The sequence below is a fragment of the Rousettus aegyptiacus genome, unplaced genomic scaffold, assembly GCF_014176215.1.
Source record: "Rousettus aegyptiacus isolate mRouAeg1 unplaced genomic scaffold, mRouAeg1.p scaffold_m13_p_14, whole genome shotgun sequence".
Classification (NCBI taxonomy): Eukaryota; Metazoa; Chordata; class Mammalia; order Chiroptera; family Pteropodidae; genus Rousettus; species Rousettus aegyptiacus.
Genome location: NW_023416289.1, coordinates 29,381,826 through 29,403,682, shown reverse-complemented (window position 1 = coordinate 29,403,682; position 21,857 = coordinate 29,381,826). Strand labels below are relative to the sequence as shown.

Sequence of the window (21,857 nt, the reverse complement as noted above, 5' to 3'; positions counted from 1 at the left end):
CTCACTCAGCCCTTTAATTCAGTACCCTGGGCCCGGGCCCCAGCTGGATCACGAGCTTTTCCCGAGAAGGGCCTTTTTGATCCTCTTCATACCTCCCAGCTCCCCGCAAGAGCAGACTGTGGGGTCCCCCATATCACCTCAGTCCATCTGAGGCTGAAGCCCGCGTCCGACCGGGCTTAGGCCCACCAGGTGGCAGACAGGCCTTCTCTGAGGCCGCCCCAAAGTCACCCGAAATCTCACCCTTCCAGCGCTGTAGCCCCCTGCCCGCCCTGCTACAAAGCCTACTCCCAGCTAGGGTTGCGTTTGGGCCCACATGGGTGGCAGGGTCCCCGATTATGCGTTCAGGACACCGCGGGCGTAGGGCTGGGGAGACGCGAAAGCTGGTGAGGAGGGCTCGGGGCCATCGCCCCACGCTCCCAGGACCACGCGGGCCCCGGAGTGTTCTACAGGGTGGATAGGAAGAGGTCAGGAACCTGCACGTGCTCCGAGGTCCTGGGCTGGGGGCGGGGCCTGTGGGCGGGCCGAGCGGCGCCTGCGGGGCGGGGCGGGGCGGGGCGGAGTGGAGCGGGGCGGACGAACCAGCCCGGCAGGGCCTGGCAGCTGCGTAGAAAAGCCCAGGCTGAGCCCCGACAGCAGATTCTATAGGCGCGGCGAGCACCTCGTGTCTTTCCTGACTCGCAGCGCGGCAGCATGGCGGGTGCTGGCCCGAAGCGGCGCGCTTCGGCGGCCCCTGCGGCAGCGAAGGAGGAGGAGGAGCGGCAGGCGCGCGAGCGGATGCTGGCGGCGGGGAGCGCGGACCGCGCCGAGGGCGCGGGGGGCGAGGGCGTGACAATGCAGCGCAGCATCACGCTGCTCAATGGCGTGGCGATCATCATAGGCACCATCATCGGCTCCGGCATTTTCGTAACACCCACCGGTGTGTTTAGAGAGGCGGGTTCCCCCGGGCTGGCGCTGGTGATATGGGCTGTTTGTGGCCTTTTCTCCATCGTTGGCGCTCTCTGCTATGCGGAGCTGGGCACTACGATCACCAAGTCGGGCGGTGACTACGCTTACATGCTTGAAGTCTACGGTTCGCTGCCCGCCTTCCTCAAGCTGTGGATCGAGCTGCTCATCATCCGCCCCTCCTCGCAGTACATCGTGGCGCTCGTCTTCGCCACCTACCTGCTCAAGCCGATCTTCCCCACCTGCCCGGTGCCGGAGGAGGCCGCCAAGCTTGTGGCCTGCCTCTGCGTGCGTGAGTACCGGCTTGGGACCCAGCCCGGGGGAGGGGGGGGGGCGGGAAGCCGGGCGAGCCGCGTGCCCGCATGCCCCGGCCACTCCGAATCCCCAACCGTCCCCGCAGCCCGAGATCATCCACGAATCCCTGGGCCATCCGGTATCCCTAAGCCATCCCCGCAGTTCTGGTCCCAGAACCCACGTGCCTTTCATTCATTCCTTTGCACATACATAACCCTGGGGATTCCGCAGTGACACACATATCCCTGCCCCGAGCCTCTGTTGGACTTCTCACTTTCCCGCTTAGTAGTTCATTGATATCCGTTGGGGCTGAGTAACATCCCCTGCTTCTTGCAAGGCACCCACAATGAGTATGTGAAAAATCGGATTTCCTGTTTGAGCTTTCTATTTCTGTATATGGACAAAGAAATCGTAGTTAAAATTTCATTCATTTCAGTTCTTTGAACTAACTTATCAGGAATCGGCAGAGGCCGACTCATACAGAAACCATAGTAATAAAACTGCAGATTAAACTTGTATGTACTGGGATGGATTTGGGGGTCCCCAAGTTGTGCAGACAGCCATTTGCCATGGTCCTAATGTTGTTGGTGGGCACGGCCCTGGTATGTTGGTGGACACAGTGTTAAATAAAATTTCCCAGGACCCAGAGACCAAAGAAAGAGGCTGACAACTCCATCATTACATCAAGAAGTTTATGAAGGGAATTTACATACAAGGCGCTTCTGAGCAGCAGTAAGCGGATGGGGACCATGTGGCAACCGTGTGGTGGGGTGCTGAAGAATTGTATAGAATAGGCCGGGATGGATAGGGTTATGACCCGCCGCAGATAAAGGGAAAACACCTACTCGTTCAGGAAGCAACATTTTCCTACACCAGCATGTGCGGCCCCCTCCATAGGTTGGACAGTCTCTGAGGGAAATTAAGGCATGTAATCTCTCTTGTGCCCAGATTTAGCACAAAGGTCTGGCAGTGATCAGGCTGTGGTCCCAGTCTCTCTTCCACACTACAGTGTTAGTATGTTGATGGACACCGTCCTGGTATGTTTTTCACCCATGAGTGAGCCCAGCCAGAGAGAATTGCTGCTTTGCAAACAGTTTTCATGTGGAATTTCAGGAAAAAAGTCATTTGTACCAAATGTCAAATGCCATGTGATTTTATTTTCTTTTTGGCTTTTGGCAGTTTTTCCATCTACCACTTGGCCAAACCTCTAGGGAAGCTTGCAAGATGGAAGTATCTTGCTTTCAGAGCTGCCACCTGATTTGAGGATTTGCTCAAATCTTGCTCATGCATGTAAGTACAGAGCTAGCAGGGTACATTCATGGATTCAGGTCCTAGCCATGAAACTCAGGGACTGCAGTTACTTCAAGTGGCTTCTGCCTGGCCATGCCTGCTGGGGCCGTTGGGCTTGTGGACCAATTTTCTTGCATCATTCTTACTGTGTAGTGGGGCAGGTATTTCAGAAATCTGAGGCACTCTGAAAAGTGGCGTAGCATGTCCCAAAGGCAGAACATAGTGCAGTTCTGTTTGGCTGTCTGAGGTCACACGCTTTCCTGATACCCTGAACAACTAGTCATGCCAGGTGAAAAAACAGCATTTGCCTCTTTTTGGGGGTGGGAGGGTTTGGGGGGGCGGTTTTCAGTGATGTAGATCTCAGCTTTAAAAAACTTAGGTCCATATCAATGATTAGTCATAGCAGTAGTTGATGTGCCTGAGAATAGGAAAGCTTGTGGCTTCTGATGAGCTTTGAGATGAGGGTTTTATGGGATGATGCATTGCATTGAGCTAAGAAAAAACCCCTTTAAAGGCAAGATGACTTTGTTGGGTTGTTTTGTCATTAAGAGAATTTTAATTGTCTAATTTTCATCCATGCTAGATATGATATAATGTTTGGGCCTAGTACCTAATGAATTAGGTAATATCTTTAAAGGACCCTCTCTTTCGTCTTTAAAAATGGATCCCTTTTTAAAACTTTTGGGTTTGTGTAGGTAAATCCTCAGGTAGATTCTAGAAGGGCTACAATTGAATATACCCTAGCCAGAGCTCCAGGTCTCTTGCAGCATTGCAGACTCAGCAGGGAGGGTTATGTCAGTAACACCCCTTTTTATAGGATTGAGGGTGGCATTAGTCATGTGTTTATTGGCCTTTGTAGCTGTTTTTCTCAGAACCACCTGTGTGAATGTGATACACATACATGTATGTGTGCGGCTTCTGGTGGAAAGAGGATTTTCAGTAACTGGGGATATGCCATCTGCAAGAGTGAGTGCTAATTTAGAACCTGACACCCTCTGGAGAGGGACATGGCTTGTCCAAGGCTACAGAGCTCAGCCAGCCGGACTGGCACGGCTGTTCTCGCTCAGCACAGGGAAAGGCATGGTTGTCTAAGAGGGGGCCTGCCCATGTAGTGGGACTCTGAGAAGCCAGTGAAGAGCCACAGCACAGAAAGTTCGCAAGTGTTCTTTAATTATTCCACAAAAGCTAGGTTTTAGAATTTCTCCTTAAGAAGAGAATGGGTGCCCTGCACCTCTTCTTGGAGACATTCCTGCAGTGGTGATGTGCCCCAAAGTGGCTTTCGGGCCAGTAGTAGCAGCCTGTGCTGGTGCCCCACAACAGGGCCCTGGATCGCCCTCTCCAGCACTGTGTCATGGGTCTGGAGCACAGTTCTCATTTTGCTGGTTGATCTTTTCAGTCGCCTGGGCACATCCCATAAGTTTCTGCTTGTGAAAAAAATTGTGTTGTGAAACAGGTTGGCTTTGGTGCTGAAAATGATCCTGGGAACAATATAAGTGGGAGAGGAAAAATCCCTTTTCTTGTAGGTCTGACATAGAAATGATGAGATGGGCCCTTTCATAGCGTGGCTCTGGTATTTTTACCTTTTTAAGGATTTAAAGATCAAAAGCTATTTCCATAATAACAACGGCCATGTGGGATTTGGTATGCAACTTGGTTTATGTGGATTGTTTATCTCTTAATGATAACTTGTTAGCATTTTGCTTGAAACTCAGATGAGTCTGAGTTTTGTGTTTGCCACAAAAGTCACTCGGGCTGGAGTTGAGTTCTCCCTGGCTGGGTTTGCCTTGGAGAGTTTATCTTCTCTCCCTGAGCCACTTTCTCTGTAAAACGGAACAGTGGTGTCTGCAGGTGCCTGGGCTGGAGGCATAGGCGAGGGCTGGCCCAGGGTAGGATCCCGTATGTGGGAGTGGCCATGGTGCAGAAACACAGCTGTGGCCTAATTGATTCTTTATCTCAGAGAAGCAGCACTCAGGAGTCTGAAAGGGCCCACTTCTCCCTTTGCTGAGTTGTGGGAAAAGCTTAGAGCCTGTCCAAGGCCTGTCGTTTCCTGCCCAGGACGTGTAGGTGTGAGTGCAGTGGCTGCAGACCGCTGGTCATCTGCCGTCCTCTCTCCCTCTCCTAGTTAGGTGGAGGACAGGACCATGCCTCCTGGAACAGCCCCTGCACTCAGACACGCAAGTGACTTGGCGCACTCGGTGGTTTGCTGGTGGTCGAGAGAGGGACTCTGGGGCACCAAGTTCCCTTCCTGTGCGGTGGCCCCTTGTGAGGTCCGGAGAGCCCTTTCTGCCTTCTCATGGAGACAGATAAGGTGGCCAAAACTCCCTAGACTGAGTTTTAGCCCCTGACGATGACCCTACTTGGGCAGATCAGCATGGGATGGGAATGAGGGGTTCTCGGCTATTGTTCCTCTGGAGACTCATGATCTGAGATCCTTTCTACCTGGTGTCAGATAAAGAACCTATGCTGCGCACGTGGACAGACCTCAGATCTGTTTCAAGAAATTCACAGACCTCCAAGCCCCAGTTTACATATATGTGAAATGGAGACTTGTCACAGACCTGCCTGTGTGTTTGTGAGGACTTTAGGTCATGGTGTATTTAACAATGGCACATGGGGACCTAATCACATGGTGGCTGTGACTTATTCCCCACACTGCCCTCCATCTGGTGTTTGCCTGTAACATCCCGAGCTGCCCTGGAACTTGCTTTTTTTTTTCTGGTTTAGAGTAAAGAAGAAAAGAGGGTGGAGAGAAAGAGGGGAAACGCCACAGGTGCATGCCGCATTTCCTGCTGGGGTCTGAGCAGATGAGATGCCCATGCACACCTGTCAGCCCTGCCAGCCTCGGGCTTTGGGGGTTGGGGGAGAGGAATGCCATTCTGCTGTCAGCTCTTCCCGAGGCAGGGGTGAAGGGCATGGATGAGGTGTGGGTTCGGTGTCTGTGGGGTGAGCCATGGCTAGTTGACTTGCAGGTAAGTTGGTCAGTTGGGGGGAGGGGAGACCACGTCGGCACCCCTGTTCCCCATTCTTCCAGCTACTTGGCTCGTCTCCAGTAGCACGGACTGGGCAGTGACCTCTCTCGTGGGAGTGTGGGACCCGACACAACATGGCCACCACTGTAATCCCTGACACTCCAACTAGGCCTGTCACAGTGAGGCCTGTGTAACAACCCTCACCTAATTCAAGGTGTCTGGCTGCCTGCCAGCCACCAGGGCTGAGCCTCTTGGTACATGAGGCAAAGGCTTTTTTGGGTGTTTCTAAGGAGCTGGTGACCCCAGAATCATAAGCCGTGAGCTCAGTGCAGACAACAACCCAGTAATTAACACTGAAATCAGACTTGTCTGGCCGACATGAAAGTGCTCCAGCTGCTGGAGCAAGTCAGGCCGAGTCACAGGACTGGGACTGAGGCCTGTCGGGTCCTTCACAGAAACATTTGACCCCCTAGGAAGGTAGGAGATGCTGGCGGGCATTTCTAACCCTTTTTCCCTGGGTCATGGCTTCCTTTGATATTCCCGTGGAATGTACAGGCTCTGCCTAGAAACATGTACTTGGCATGTTCACTCCAAACTGTGGTCATGGGGTGCTCGGGCTTCCTAAGGCCCTGGACCAGGTTGGAAGCCACCCCCGCCCCCGAGAGAGGTACCCCATTATGGCAGAAGCAGGACGTTTTCTAGCTAGTACCCTTGGATTCCTTTCTTCCCACATGCCCCAGCCCATGAAATCAGTGTTGCCATCCCCATTTTATGGCTGAGGAAACTGAGGCAGAGGTGGGCTGGGAGCACAGGCTATATATACATCTTCCTCCACACTGACCTGCCTTTTGTCATCAGCTGTGTTGGGGACAAGTGGCCTTGTCTGTGGCGAGGGTGGTGGGCATCAGGAGTCTGGGATGATGTCAGACACCACGTCCAGGCATCTGGTTGGCTGTGGTGAGGACACACGTGGACCTGCGGTTCATCCATGTCCCAGACTCCCGGGAAGCACTTTTCCCCGACTGTGGGCCACCAGACTCCATATACACATTTTTCATTTTTCTGTGGGAGTCACGTTGCAGGTGAGTGTGCGGAGGAGGTGGGCTGTTAGCTGCCCCATGGGTTCTCGCTGCCCAGCGGCCATAGGACCTGTCCTGTGGCCACGCTGGCCTCTAGTTCTTGTCCCCTCCTTCCATGACTCACAGCATATACTGGGGACCAGGGAGCCATGTGATTCCATAGCCCCCAGTTGGTGTCAACTTCCTGGCCCTTGTCTGGATTGTGGCTGGGGGAGTTGCCCAGAGCGCACCTGTTCCCACCCCTGGGCTTTGCCCCGTCCTGTCCCTACCAACAAGGACTGCTGTCCAGTCTAGCAACTTCTTGGCTCTGATAGTTGGGAGTCCATTTATATCATGGCAGAAGGCCCCTACCCAGCTCTTTGCTCAACCCCAGCAGGATTCCGAATTCTTTCTCTTGCTCAGAAGAGTGGGCTGAAAAGCCAGGCAGGGCATTTCTCGGGGCTGTGCCCACCCCTCCCTACAGTGGGTTTTGCTGGCTATGTGAAGAATTGTCAGTGACTTCCCGTTCGGGCTCTGGGAGCATGATACGTGCAACCCAATCCATGCTCTGAGTCACTTTAACCTTGATTGCTTGCTGACATCTGTCTCTGCTGAGCCCTGATCATCTGAGTTGCTCAAAGGATAGCCAATACAGAACCGAGGGCACCGCCTTCAGACATAAGCCCTGTGGCCTGCCGTGACCCCCTGGGCAGCCCAACACTTTGTCCTTGTCTGTGTGAGCTGCTGAAGACTGGCACAGGATTCAGCCCTCGGTGTGCACATAAGCTGCAGAGCTGTGTCTTGCAGAGGACATCTGGACTTCAAGGAGTCAGGGAGGAGGGTGCTGAATAACAAGCCCCGCGACCAACCGTCGAGTGCCCACAAAACCCTGAGTCCCTGTGTGTGCTGCGTGGATTTATATGAATAAGGCTAAGGCAGGACAAGAACTCCTAGAGTGACTGGATACTCTTCAGTGGTCGGCCCTGTTGGGAGCTGCTCGCCCACCTAGCAGGGCCACACCATCCTATGCTTTTGGTACCTGAGCAAGCCCGTGGTCAGTGGCTGCCATCCTAGGAGCCAGCCCACCTGCAGCCGGGGCTCAGACTCCAAATGCCCAGTGAGTGCTGCAGTGTGTGACAGGTGGGGGCCAGGCTCCAAGTTATTAGGCTGGCCAGCTGCCTGGGCCCGGGTCTCAGGCCAGCTAAGGTGCCAGTGGTCAGTCAGCAGGTGCTGCTCTCTGGTGTGGTGCCAGCTGCTGCCCCAGATAAGCCCAGGAGACCAGACTGGTGGAGCTTCCTGGAATGGGCACATCCTACCAGCCACTTCCTCTCTGTCTCAAAGAGCCTGCAGTAGAACTCTGGGTCAAATTATGCTCCTTTGCTTGGCACCTTGCCATCCCGCCCCCCACCCTCCTGCTAGTTTCTAAGAGCCGGACCCCACCCGTGTGAGGCAGCATTGCTCATAGGTCTCATTGTTTTTGGCCCAAGAATTGGCCCTATTTATGAGGACCCTAAAACCACATGCAGACGCACTTTATTTTTCAGAGGCTTGTTTGAGGAGCCCAGCAGCAGCTTGTTGTTAGGACTCAGTAGTGAGGTTCTAGGCTCTGGGGCTCCTAACTGTTGGCCCTGCCTGGAACCCAGGTGTTAACCTGCCCCTACCCACTTCCTCTTCCCTTCCGTCCTAGGGGAGATGCTCCTTGCAGGGCCCCATCCTGGGGATGGGTCGGGTCAATTGCTGCAGCCCCCTGGGGGCTTCTCATTTGGAGATATGGGGCAGATTTTCTATTAAGTAGAGACCAGCTGGTACCCAGTTGTTGCATTTATGGATTTTGGGCTTGTCACCACTTTCCTCTGATGTTTGACCTTGAGTCAGCAGTGTGAGGGGTGTAGAGTCGTCAGCCTGCCATCCCCAGGTGTGCTGAGAGCACTGAACGCGTGAGTCTGAGTATACAGCTGGTGCTCGTATATTGCTCTTGCTGCTGGGATCATTGCTGGTTTTGTTTTCTGCGTTCACAAAATCTCGAAGTGACGCCCTGGTCATGGCCTGATAAATTCCATCAGGGTTTTTTCCTCAGTTGGGGAGGGAAGAGGATTTTGGTGAATTATTTTGTAGTAGTTTGTGTGTGTGTGCGTGCGTGTGTGCACACGTGCATGTTTGGTGTTTTTAAACGAAAACAGGCTCCCCTTGCATTTCAAGCCTTCCCTTGTGAGCGGAGTCGGCCAGTGAGCCAGCGTTTAACCTGAAGCTGTAAAACTAGCAGAAAATAGCTGACTTCATTGTCTGGAGAAGTCAGACCTGGGGGCGGAATCTTGACAGTGGGGAGAGTTACCAGGAGGTGCACAACTGGGGGGCCTGGAGACTAAGATGGTCGGATAAGGCTGGGGAGAGGGTCCTTTGGGTGCTGCTCAAATAATCCACCTCTCTGAGGCAGAGGCCAAGGCCAGGAGGAGGCTGGTGACATGGGTGTACGTCAGGGCTGAGTGCCCCTACCCACTCAGCACCTTCTCATGCACCACCATGCCATTATAAAGTGGGCATCAATGGGGGCCCAACCCAGATGGTGAAGCAGAGAGATTGAGAGGTGTTTCGAGTCATAAGGGTTTTGGAGACCTTCAAGATACACTGTGCTCAGGGTCGGGGAGAATCCCAGAGGCACTACCCTAGGGGCTCCTGAGAAATAACAGATCAAAATGGGCAGCTCTTGTGTCATAGAACTTGTACTCAGCCAGTGTCTTTGGCCCTTGTAGTCCTTTGGGAATATGCTGCCCTTGGGGTCTGCAGATAAGGAATTTTAACTGAGTAGCCTAGTCATTCAGGCCGGCAGGAGTTGGAGCGCATGGGCTTTATTAACTATGACCTGGTGTCCCCTGGGGCCAGGCGGTGAGAGCAGGAGGCGCAGCCGAGGGGCCTTCCTTCACTGGGAAACACTTCCTGCCTTCGAGGTGCACTGGACATGAGGATGGGGATATTGGTGGAGCCACTGCCAGAGGAGGAGGGTGGGAGCTGGTGAGTCAGGGCCCCTGTGCAGCCTGGCTCCTTTGCTGAGGTTGAGCTGGATGCCCCTGCCAGCCAGCTGGGTGGGTCATGTTACAGCAGGATGAGGATGGGGACAGACACAAATCTAAAGGACAGGCTTCTGTTTTAGCTTGGGCCTGTGGAACGAGCCGTCTGCACACAGCCAGAGCCACTTTCTGTCCAGAGGTTGCTGGGTTTTATCTCCTTGGTCCCAGCTGTTGTGGAACTTGAGTGCAGCCATGCTTATCTGGGGGTGCTGGCTCGGGGAACCCTGGAGAGGGCTGGCTTCTAGCCAGGGTGCCCTCCTGACAGCCGCCCACCTTTATCAGCCTGCTCTTTGGCTGGTGCCCTGGTGTGCCTCATTCTCTCTCTGACTACAGCACAAGTACTTTCTCCTAATCTCCCTTCCTAGAGGGTCTGGGAGGTAGTAGTATTGGTGACAACAGCAGCAAATCCTCCTTACTTCACCTTACACCCAGGGCCTCCCAGTGTGCCCATCAGCCCCCATCCTGCAGGTATGGAAACAGGATTGGAGAAGTTGGGCATCTTGTTCAGGTGGTAGAGCTTAAAGTAGGCATCTGAGCTTCAAGTCCAGTTCAATGACTACCTTCCAGAAGACTATCTTCCAGAACTGCTTTTGTTAAGGCTAAAAGACACTACGTCCTGTTGGATTCATTTATTTACTTAAGATTCTATTTCATTTTGAAATATTCTGGAAAAAGAACATTAAGAATAATAAAGCACTTATTAACTCACCGACCAATGAAAATTAAAATTTTATAATATGTTTCAGTTCTTCTTTTTGTAGAGAAATAGATAATTATAAAGTTCCTTTGTTCTGTGATCTGGTCCTTTCCCCTTCCAGAATGTGGACTGCCAGCCTGTCCTGCCTGTCCATGATCTGGATATGTTTAATGTCCGGAGCCGGAGCGGCAACCGTGGAGCAGCTCTCCCAACACCTGCTGGGCAGGGCTCAGCACTTTCTGGCTGGCAACAGCAGGGTTGGGTTGGATCTTGGATTGAACAGGGTTGTATGTACACAAAGCCTTTGTGCCCTTTGTTCCCGATGGAGGGGCATTGGGGTGGCAGAGGAGAGGCCCTGGGCCCACCATATTGACAATGAAGACCACCTCGGTATCAGTGACCACCACAGTAGGAGAGCCCACAGGCGGGGGGCTCTGGGCAAGCTGCCTGCACTTCCTGGAGCTTGAGAGTCTTCATCTGAAATGGAGAGCTTCCCCTCCTCACTGCAGGGTAGAGAGACCCCAAATGGGGTGAGGCGAGCAGAGGTGACAGAGTTGGCTGCTATCAGTGCCAGCAGTGCCACTCTGGTTTCTGTATCTAGAGGCCAAGTGTCCCCTGTGAGGAGAGGACCAGCTTGCTGGAGGCTAAAGGCGGGCAGGACTGTGGGCTTGGCCGCACGTTCCCCACATGCCCTGCCTTCCTCAGGACATGAATGGAGAAGTGATGCAATCTGCAGGCCTCTTGCAGCATTCCGAATGCTGTGTGCTTCTGGGAGGAGGAGGGGCCTGGGGCACTTGGTTCAGGACTGTCATTCACTTATAAGGAAATGAGAGGATGTCCCAAAAAAGCCCCTGGACTCGCCCTCCCTCTGCTTAGAGGCTTTCTCTGTGTAGTCACCCAAGTGCAGGAAAGAACAGACCGAACCAGAGAGTACTAGACTGGGAGCCCAGGAAAAGGGAATTTCACTATGTAACACACCCCTTTCCCCACTGTATTGTCAGTCCTGTGGGGGATGTCAGAGGCCCTGGAGACCTGGATCTCAGTCCTGGCTCTGCCCCTACCACGTTAGACAGGGAGCTTCTCTGAGCTTTTGTTTCCTCTTCTGTGCTGGGAATGGCATTGCTGACATGGCTAGTACAGGACACTTGTCTTGGCATTGGCCCTGAGGGCCTGGACCAACTAACTGTATTTCTACTCCAGAGCCACACATTGAAGGTCACTGCTACTGTTCGCCTCATACATATGTCAGCCCCCTCCTCTTTCAAGAGGCAGTGTCAGTACCTAAGACATGGACACTATGCCATGAGCCCCACGTTCTCACGGCCTCGTTTAAAACCACCACCACTCCAAGGCAGTTCATCTTACGAAGAGCCTCTGACAGGTACGAAACCACAGTCTAGGAGCCAAGGGACTCCACCAGGGTCCCCACTTTTAAGGGCTACTACAGGGCCATATGTCACAGCCCTTTGCTATCTATCATACCTGGTACAGGAGAACTTTTGAGTATTTCAGTTTAGGAATAGCAGCTCAAAGCAAGTACTTCCAAAACATTTTTGAGTCTGAACTTCCTCAGTGCCCCAGCATACAGTCTCGGTCAGCCATTGCATCAGCCAGAGTTTAGAGCACTGAAGGAAACATGAGGAGGGGAGGGCGCTTATTAAGGTGTCAGTTAATTGACAGAGAGACAGAGAGACACCCCCGTAATCCTATCCGGAGCACACTGGGAAGATTTCCTGTTCTACCTGAATTGGTGGGTTTCATTGATTTAATTAGCATGGATTTATCTCTGGGGCCTAGTCCTCAAATTGTAAAATTACATGTAATTAATCTAGCTGAGGAGAGATGCCACCTGGGGTCCCTCAGCCCTGGGTTAGTTCTATCTGGAAAAGAAAAAGGATGAGCAAAAGGCCTCTCCAGGCATTCTTACCTTACCGCGGCCCATTGTGGAAAGGCACTTCCCTAGGTCCGGGCCGTTCTGGTTAATGTTTAATGACCAGCCCTCATCTGTGCTCCTGCTGATTTCTGTCCCCTGGTGCAAATGCTCCCTGGGTGGCTGGTTTCAAACACAGAGGGAGCTGGGACAAGATCATGGCGGCGTATTCAGCAGCATGGAGACCCGATGAGTTAATAGGAAGGGATCAGTATTGTTTGTTTCCGTTAATATCATTTTGTTTCGTTGGAAGGTTTCCACATGGCTGTGCAAACAGCCAGCTCTCAAGATCCCTGAACCCATAGTGGCGGCGTCTACGCGCGTGCACGTGCGCGGGTCTGAGGTCTTAAAGTATGCTGTTACAAGAGCAGTGGAACCTGGAGCACGTGTGGTTTCCTCCACCAGCTGGGACCACTGGAGCGTGGCTGCTTTTTGACCCCCGGGCTGTGACTGTACTTTCAACCCCCATTCGGTGTCAGAATTGTCCCCATGGTCCCACCACTTCGTTGGTCTCATGGATTCATGCCAACAGAATACCTCACTCACCTATTTCCTCTGTGGGATTCTAGAGGATTCCCTCTGAAGAAAGGGTTTCCCGCTTACAAGGAGTTTGGTGGGCTTGTGTGAACCCGATAAGTTATGCTAAATGTTGAGTTGGTGCAAAAAGGTGAATGCAGTCCTCCAAATGGCAGGTTTGCTATGTAACCTCTCTGAAGATAGCAGTCAACTCAAAGACCTGACTCAGGTGCACGGATGCTGGGGTGGGGGAGGGGAGGAAAGATAGCTGTTTTGACTGTCAGTCCCTTAGGACAGCAGTCTCCAACCTTTCTGGCACCAGGGATAGGTACTCCTATGAGAATCTAATGCCTAATGACTGAGGTGGAGCTGAGGCGGTGATGCTAACGCTGGGGAGCGGCTGCAAATACAGATGAAGCTTCACTCACTCACCTGCTGCTCACCTCCTGTTGTGTGGCCCGGTTCCTAACAGGCCACAGACAGGTACTGGTCTGCGGCCAGGGCGGGGTTGGGGGACCCTTGCCTTAAGAGGTTGAAATGCTTTCATTAAGGGTTATACTGTGACACTGGGGTGCGTCAGGCAGGGGGTGCAGGAGGGGCTTCTGCCGCCGAGAAGTGGGGCGCTCAGAGCCCTCTGACAGCCCCAGACAGGGAGTTTCATTTTGAAACCTAGAGGAGGGAGGCGGGAGGAGGAGGGCTGAAGTAGGACCAGTCCCCTCAATAAGCAAGCTCCTGAGCATAAGCTGTAACAATGACTACTTAAAGTAGGCCCCGCATCGGAAGTGAAGAAGGAATCTGACCAGTTCGGAGCAGTGCAACCAAGGAGAAACCTAAAGAAATAGCAGAAAATCGACAGAATCGGTCATCCAATCCAGAGGAGGCAAAAGATTCCCAGTCATCTCCAGCTGAAAGCCAAAGTAGTCCACGCTGCTGGAAGGGAGAGAGGGATCCTGGTCTAAGAGCAGGGAGGTTTCTTTGTTCATACCCCCATGGCTTAAGAAACAAAAGCCCTGCAACTTAGTAGTGGCCAAAGGTGGAGGAGATAAGAAAAAGATAAGGGCCAAGTGTTACTTGAAAAACCTTTGTGGAAGAACAGGTTTTTAGATGGAGGAATCTATTCCTTGAGAAGCAAGGCAGGCCCATAGGATGATGCTGAAGAAATAGCTCAGAACAAACAGCAGGTGACCAGAGTCGATGTCAAGGAATAGAAACTTTCAGTGAGCAGTCCTGAGACAGCCTGCTGAAGAAGTCAAGGAGGGAGAGGAGGAGAAGGTAAATACAGGAAGACAAATCAGAAGAAGCAGCCAAAAGGGAGACATAGGAAGTGCGGACCAGTGAGCAGAAAGCAGAGAAGGCCTCGCAAAAAACCACCCAGAAGGCCAAGCTGTCCACTCTAAAGGGACCTTCCTAGATGGCGTCAGGTACAGCTGCGACCTGGAGAAACATGCTAAGGGCCAGCTTACAACCTTAGCACTTACTTTCTTAATGTGTCCAAATTTTGCTACTTTCCATTGTTTGAACATTTGTGTAGAACACTTGTTTTGTGTTAAACCTCTTTGTCTGCGTGTCAAGGTGACCTTTTGTTATTGAGCAGGTCTGTTTCCTTCAGATAGTTTGATGAGTCACACAGGTTTGAGGACACTGGGGAAAGGAGTAGGGACAGTGGTGTTTTTTTTGATGGTTATAAGATATACCATTTAAAGCTGACACCAGAGTGCTGATAGGGGCTTATTAACCGTACTGGACAGTTTTTTTCTTTGCCTTTGATCCTATGTGTAGTTGTAATGCCAGATTAGATTTATAACAGCCTCAAGTTGTATTAAACATTTTATTTTGCTTTCTGTAATACTGTTATAGAATAAAATGCTGCTTAGTCTCTAAAAATGGAAAGAAATTCACTCATTGAAAAATATCTTTTCTGACAGCTCAGGTGTGCCTAGGATCGCAGCTCAAGTGAGTGTGGTCCTCAACCTTTGACCTTGGGCCTGGCGAGCTGTCAGGTTTTCAAAACAAGTCCCAGAGGATGAGACCCCACCAAAGGGGCTGGGTTCCCTTTCAGCCTATCCTTCTTGTGCCGATCACCTGTTGGGTGGGACTCACTCTCTGCCCTCTCTCCACAGTGCTGCTCACGGCCGTGAACTGTTACAGCGTGAAGGCCGCCACACGGGTCCAGGATGCCTTCGCCGCTGCCAAACTCCTGGCTCTGGCTTTGATCATTCTGCTGGGCTTTATCCAGATTGGCAAGGGTGAGTGTGGCCTCTGAGTCCCGATAGCCGTCCTGGAAGGTCTGTTATTCCTGGGGTGGGGGGAGTCCACACTTCTGAATGCCCCCAGCCCACAGATCTGCCATGCTCTGACACATGTCACCCACTGTGCACCCTCACCCTAAACAGGAGGTTCCCCCGCCCCGAATGCCCCCAGCCCTCAGGTCTGTCTAGCGTGCTAGCATGAAAGCGTTAGGTGAACTGGGGCACTGAGCTGAGTCACGCAGTCCTAGGAGAGGCACTGACATTGAGTTAGACCGAACACCACCCAGCAAGTTAAATTTGTCCCAGAGCCGTGAGGGGTGTGGGAGAGGGGCGTGGCGGGTAGGATGGTGACATGGGGTTTGAGGAGAGAGCTTACCACTGTGCCTGGCAGATCTTGAGCACTGAGAGGAGCTGTTGCTAGTTTGCTTCTTACTGAGGTAGATTTTTTACATGTAAATGTATACCGGATTATAGGTGCTTGATAGGTAAATTGTGGCCACCCCCCAGGGGAGGATGTAGAACAGCCAGGACCCCAGCAGGGGTCCCTGGATGCCCCCAACCACCAGTGTGCACCATGCCGACCTCTCCTCCGTGATCAGTGCTTTGTCCCATCAAGTGTGGGTTCCCAGGCCCTGGAGTTTGGTGGCAGTGCAAACCTCTCACTGTCGGGCCCTGGTCCTTGTAAATGTGCTGTGATTTGCTTATCATTCTGTGGTCAGGGATGGGGTGGTCCCCCCATCTCTGGCCACTATGGAAAATGCTGTCAGGAACACTGTTGTGTCTCTTGATGACCAGAAGTACTAGTTTCTCCAGGAGGGGGGTAGGCAGCAGGCTGAGGGTGGGCGTTGTCTTGGTTCCACAGCTGAGTGATCCTGCAGTGGCTGGTCCAAGAGAGTCTCTTCAGAGGTCACCATGAGAATACACAGCAAGCTCCTCATAGCCCCCTGGGGAGTTGGGGCAGGTAGGACACTGGGGCCTCACTCTGTACCTGAGTACTATTAGAAAGCTGGGGACACAAAAACCAGCTCTGTGTTCCCTACCTCATCAGGGGCGCTGCCGGCCTGAGGCAGCTCATCCTGGAGATAGCTCAGAGCCCTCATGGGGAGAGCCAGAATTTGGGTCCCTTCCACAATTCGGAGCAGGCACAGGGGCTGCACACCCCTCATGTCAATTCTCCTCACATGAAGCCCCATGCAGCAGCAGCTGTCACCATACGTAGCTCAACTCCCTTTCGGGCTGGCTAGCTGTGATTTGTGTGGATGGAAGCCCCCTAATTGCCCCATATCTGTGTCCTCAAGGCTTCTGCCTGTGGCACCCAGAAACCCATCCTTGAGGTTCTAGACTCTCCTGCTCCTTTCCCCCTTCTTTGCCCACCCCCCCCCCCCACTGGTCACACGGGGCGCAGCACTTTGCAGGAGTCTGGCATCTGCAGACCATGGGACTCTGGGGCGGTGGAGATCTCATGATTCAGGAGAGTTGGGTGCACGTGGCTGCCATAGTGCCTGCCCTCACAGCTCCTCTCTCAGCCTAGGGAGAAGCCCCATAGTTCTGGTGTACACAGACCTAATAAAGTGGAAGCAAGGATCCAGATAATTCCAGCAGACCATCTTTAGTCAATACGTCAATATATGCGATAGTGTTAGCATGGCACCTAGAACCCAGCTCCCAGAGCTACAATTGTCATCTTTGAAGGGAAAATTCCACCCTATTTGCATTAGCTTTATGGAAGGTATCCCAGGGGACTGCTTCAGGAGCTATACTTCTTCTTGGGAGTGTGCATCCAACCAGTAATGTTAGGTCACCCAGGAAGTCCTTGAACCACCACCTGTGAGTGAGCTGACCAGGCAGGGCTGGGATGAACCAGAATCTGCCTTTAATCCCTATGCCTGCTTCTCTGGGTTCTTACTCCCATTATACTCCAGAGCCTCTCAGGGGCCTAAGGTTCCAGCATCTTCCTGAAGACAAGACTTACTCTTTATTCCTCGGGTCTCAAGGACCTTGGCCTCATGGAGAGCTTGGCAGTTAGGACCGATGGGGGAAAAAGTCCATTCCATACCTACCAGACTTTGTCCGGTCAGAAGATGGGTCATTTGCTAGAAGCTTTGCTTGTGAAGACATTTTTTGGCTGATAGGATCAGATGCAGAAAGATGAGGAATGTAGCGGGGGGAACCTGACTTTTGTAAAAACAAATTTCAGTGGGGATAGCAAAGAGCTTTTGTTCAGCTTGAATACATAATGTGTTTATAATTCTGTTGCTGTCGAAAACATCCTACCACCCTAAAGCACTTCCTTTTTGAACTCGGGATATAGTGCTGTGTCTGCAAAATTCCTGTCTCCTGTTTTTCTTCAAGAGATTTACTTTGTGCCCAGATGAATGCCTTCCCTTCTAGAGGACACATTGTTGAAGACGTCGACCCCTCTGTCCCACAATAGTTGTCTGACTCTCCTTCCCTCTCCAGCAGCCTGCCCTTTCCCTGTGGATCCCTGTGCTGATGGGCTGGAAGGAGGGCTGGGTCCTTCTGGCTGGGGCTCAGCTTGATGTGCTCAGATTGGCCTCTGGCTGTCCTGTGTCTGGAGAATATCACCTGTCATCTGGCAGACCGGCCCAGGCACTTTCTCTCTCCTTCGCCCTGGGGGCCCACTCCAGGTACCCGGGCTGCAGAAGGGGCTTGGGGTGGGGCCCAGCAGGCCAGGGTTCAAGTCCAGCCAGCCATTTGTCAGCCACGAGGTCTCTTTCGGCCTCATTTCCTCATTGCCATAAGACCCGTGAACAGTCTTGCCCTCGTTCTTCACCAGAACTTTCTGAGGCTCCATGTGTGGTTCTGTGCAGAGAGACCCAATGAGGACACGGCCTTGCTATCCAGAGCTATGGCATAGGGACATCCAACATAACATGAACAGGAAAATCGTAGCTGGGCTGACTGGGCTCCAGAGCAGACCAGGAAGGCCCTTCTGAGGGTGGTTCTCTGCACCAGAGGGTGTGAAGGAGTGGCTGGACGAAGGCACAGGGTTTAATGTGACAAAGGGATTGCTCTGTAGGGCCCCAGAGCTGAGGTCTTGGGTGTGAGAGGAGCTCAGACTGCCCCCCGTGGCTGGGGGTGGCGGACACTGGGTGAGCTGGGCATGCGGGGCCATCTGAGGTGCCTGGATTCACTCCCAGTCTTTTCAGCAGGGGAGACTGAGCCCAGGTGGACATTTCAGATCTGGGTGGCCAGAGTGGCCATTGCAGGAAGTGTGGGTGGGGGTGGCTTGGCTGGGGGTTGGGGGCAGGCCATGGAGAGAAGCAGGCAAATTGCAGCTCAGGATGAATCTTCTGGCTCCCTCCACCTGCCTTTGTCCCTTTTGTCTGTCAGCGTCTTACCTGTGACACCCTGCAGGATCCATAGCCCCAGGGTCAGGCTGTTCCCAAAGCTGACCAGAGGGTGGGGGCGGGGTGGGGGCAGGGTGGGAGCAGGGTGTAGAAGGATCCGCCCTCGTGCCTATGTCCTTCCCAGAGGACACACAATGGAACCCTTGTAGTTTTCCTGTGGCATCTGGTGGGAGAGCAACTCGTGTCTCCTTGAGCAGTTAGAGAGTGGATCGCAGAGTTGTGCAGATAAAAAGGGTTCCACAGAAACGCTTTCTTGCCCTTTCATGTTGTGTCTGAACAGGATGCCCTACTTGGAGTTGTGGGAGGAGATATGTCCCCTGCACCGGGGCCCAGCCCCCAGTCCCTGTCCCTTCAGCCTCCACAGCAGCTCACGTGAGCTCGCCCAGCCACTGCGATGTTGTCCTAAGTGCCAGGAGACCTGGTGTGGTTATTAGCATTGGGAACAGAGGCACTTAGAGCCCTCGTTGATAAGCTCCTGTGTCCAGCACTGTCCCATGGTGACTGGGAGATGGGGCATTGAGGAAGCATGGGAGATGTCCCCTGGCCAGAAGGAGCAGCCTTGCAGTGGGGAAGGCCCAGGCAGGCCTGTGAATGACAGTGTTCTCCCAGGGATAGAGACTGGTCTGAGTCACTTTATAGTTTGTATTTGGTGCTCTGGTTAATGGACCCTCAGGGTTCAGAGAAGCGGTGGCCTGTCCAATCCCATGTAGCAGTGTTAGCAGCCCCACAGGGCCCGTGACGTGAGCTCACGTTCTGGAACGTGAGCTCCCTCGGCGGAAGGCCCCCACTGTCCTGCCTGAGAGCGCAGGGACGGGCTTTGTGGGGGAGTTGGTGGGAGAGGTCCACTCAAACAGCCCAGGCAGCCAGGAACCCCAGGCAGGGGCAGGTAGGAGCCAGTCATCTGGGAGTGCCTGGGTCATGAGGATGCCTCCCCTCGGTTCCCTTGCCTCCTGGAGCCTCAGTTTCCAAGTCTGTGACATGGTAATGCTAGCAACAGCAGTCCCAGGTCCTTCGGGGCCATTCTTTTGCTGCCATGAAATGTTGCCAGGCACCCCAGTGATCGGCCGGAGGAGACGAAAATGAGGGTGAAATTGAGCCAAAACGAAGTATGAAACAGGCTTTATTGGGGTCTGCGGGCGTGGTTCACTGGTCCCGAGGAAAGGGGCCAGAGAAGTCGCATGCGTCCGGGCTATAGGCGTGGTTTTTAAAGGTTTTGGCCCAGGATATCGGTGGGGTTACAGGGCGGGGACTTCTCTGTCTGGCTGATCTCGCCGCCCGGGGAAGCCTCTGCTGTAACTTTGGTCGTGAGCCATCAGCCATCTTAGATATGAGCCACCTTCCCGCTGGCGTAATGGCGCCCGTGAGCAACGGAACACTCAGCGGCCAGTCCAATAGGCTGTCCTCCCTTGAAGGGGGAGGGAGGGGATCAGCCAAATGGAATGCTCCCAGGCCTGGCCTCCTTACGTTAGGGCACCTGAGGCAAAATTCATCTCAGAGGGAATCAGCTTCATGCCATGACTGTAGGTTTGCTGTAACCTGTGGATGGGGCATGGGTCTGGGATTCAGTTCTCTGCACCAGTCACCCATGCCCCAGAAGACAGGGATGGGACTGAAGGCCGGTCTCCTCTCGAATGGCCAGTGTCGGTTACATGGCAGTCATGAGAGCCCCTCAGCCACCGTGGAAGAACTTGTGGCAGTGAAGCTACAATCGAGGGAAGGTTTGTTGCTTTTCCTGTGGGTGTTCTTTGATAACTTTTAATCGAGTTCTTTCATCAGGCCTGCACGGCTCTGTGCTAAGTCAGCATCCAGAATCATAATAGATTTGCAGTCACGTGAGATGCTAGCCACCCTCGGAGATGAAATCAAAGGCCCAAAAGTTGGGCTTTTCCCACTGCTGCCCCCAACTCACTGTGCCCTGGGCAATCAGCCGCATGGACAGAGCAGTCAGAGCCAGAGCTGCAGCGGGAATGGGGGCATAGCCACAAAGTCTTGTGCTGGCGTGGTAAGTTCCCAGCCTGTGCAGTGGGAAGAGGTCCTCTCCAACTGGAATTTGTGTCTTGAAGCTGATCATGAAGCCAAGGAGCCAGCTCTGCCAGGAGTTGAAAAGACTATACCACGGACAGACAGCTGTGGTGAATGAGCACTGCCTTACCCTCGGCCTCCCCTGACCCAGCTTCCTGCCGCATTACTGTTCCCAAACATGAGGCAGGGCCAGAGTGGATGCGGGACCGAACCCAGGGTCCAGGCCAAGCCCGCTGAGCATTTGACCAGGCCTTCCCCTGATGAACAGAGACAGGGCAGGGTCTCTGGGGCTGCAGGTGTTATCGGGAGCTCTTTTCTTTGTTCTCTGATTCCCGGAGGCAGAGGGCTGGTTCTCCCACTGCCCCGCTTGCCCCCCCCCCCCCGCCAGGCAGGAGGAGGGGCCACTCCTGGTCCTGTTCCTACATGCGTGTGGTTGCTGGGCTTCTCTGAAGCTGGTAGTACATCCCTCTACCCCCACCCTGGGTCATAGTTTCCATGGCTGTGTGTGTGAGACACAGGAATTTGGGCTGGTTTTCCCCGAAGTCAAAAGGACCCCAGGGCCTTTTGAATGCTCCCACCCCAATTACTTTGGACTTTGGTTCTCTGGGGGATCCCAGTGGGCAGGAGGCCAGCACTGCCTGGTTCCCAAGGCAGCCTGTGACTCTGCAACTTGTCAAAGGGCCCAGTATCTGGCTGTGTGTTAGCTTTCTCATTCCCAACAGCTAAATGCTAGTGGCTGCATTTTAAGGGGAGAAAGACAGACAGAAGGTGCAGGGGCTTCGGGGTAGGGATCATGCAAGGCTGTACCCAGGTGGAATGCAAGTTAGAGGTGGCTGTGAGGTTAGAGGAAATCCCTAGAGAAGGGGCGGCAGGTACAGGGAGCCCCACAGTGTGACAGGAGCCATCAGAGTCATACTGTGGAATCCTGTGGTTCCCACACTCCCACCTCTTGTCCCTGTGGGAGTCCTGCACTACTTACATTTTACCATGGTCACTTTCCTGCCTGCCTTCCAGGTGGACTGGGGCCCCATGAGGCTAAAGCCCTAGTAGGCAGAACTGTAAAGTCATTCATTCGTGTCCGCCCATACTTGGAGCTCTGTGTTGAAACAAGAATTATGCCTCGGTTTGGGGTCCGTGGGAGAGAGGGCCAGGAACAGTTAGCGGATCTGGCCTGGCTGGGGGAACAGTGGCATGTGGGCCAGGCATCTGTCATGCGCCTTCTAGAGTGGGGTCTCAACTTGGCACTATTGCCTTCTGGGATTGTTTGTCGTGGGGCCACCTATGCATTGCAGGATGTAGAGCAACATACCTGGCCTCCCACTAGAGCAGGGGTCCCCAGCCCTCGGGCCACAGACTGGTACAGGTCTGTGGCCTGTTAGGAACCAGGCCACACAGTGGGAGGTGAGCAATGGGCCAGCGAGCAGTATTTGCAGCCGCTCCCCAGCACTAGCATC

At 53.4% G+C, this 21,857-nt stretch overlaps 1 protein-coding gene across 1 annotated transcript in view; it reads left to right on the top strand.

Moving 5' to 3' along the window:
* The first annotated feature begins 575 nt into the window (after nt 1–575).
* Nucleotides 576–21,857, top strand: part of SLC7A5 (solute carrier family 7 member 5) — a 37,081-nt gene continuing 15,799 nt past the window's right edge. The window contains exons 1-2 of the mRNA XM_016129477.2: nt 576–1,234; nt 14,882–15,007. Of these exons, the coding sequence (XP_015984963.1) occupies nt 691–1,234; nt 14,882–15,007 (670 nt within the window). The 5' untranslated portion in view covers nt 576–690. The remainder of the gene's footprint in view (nt 1,235–14,881; nt 15,008–21,857) is intronic.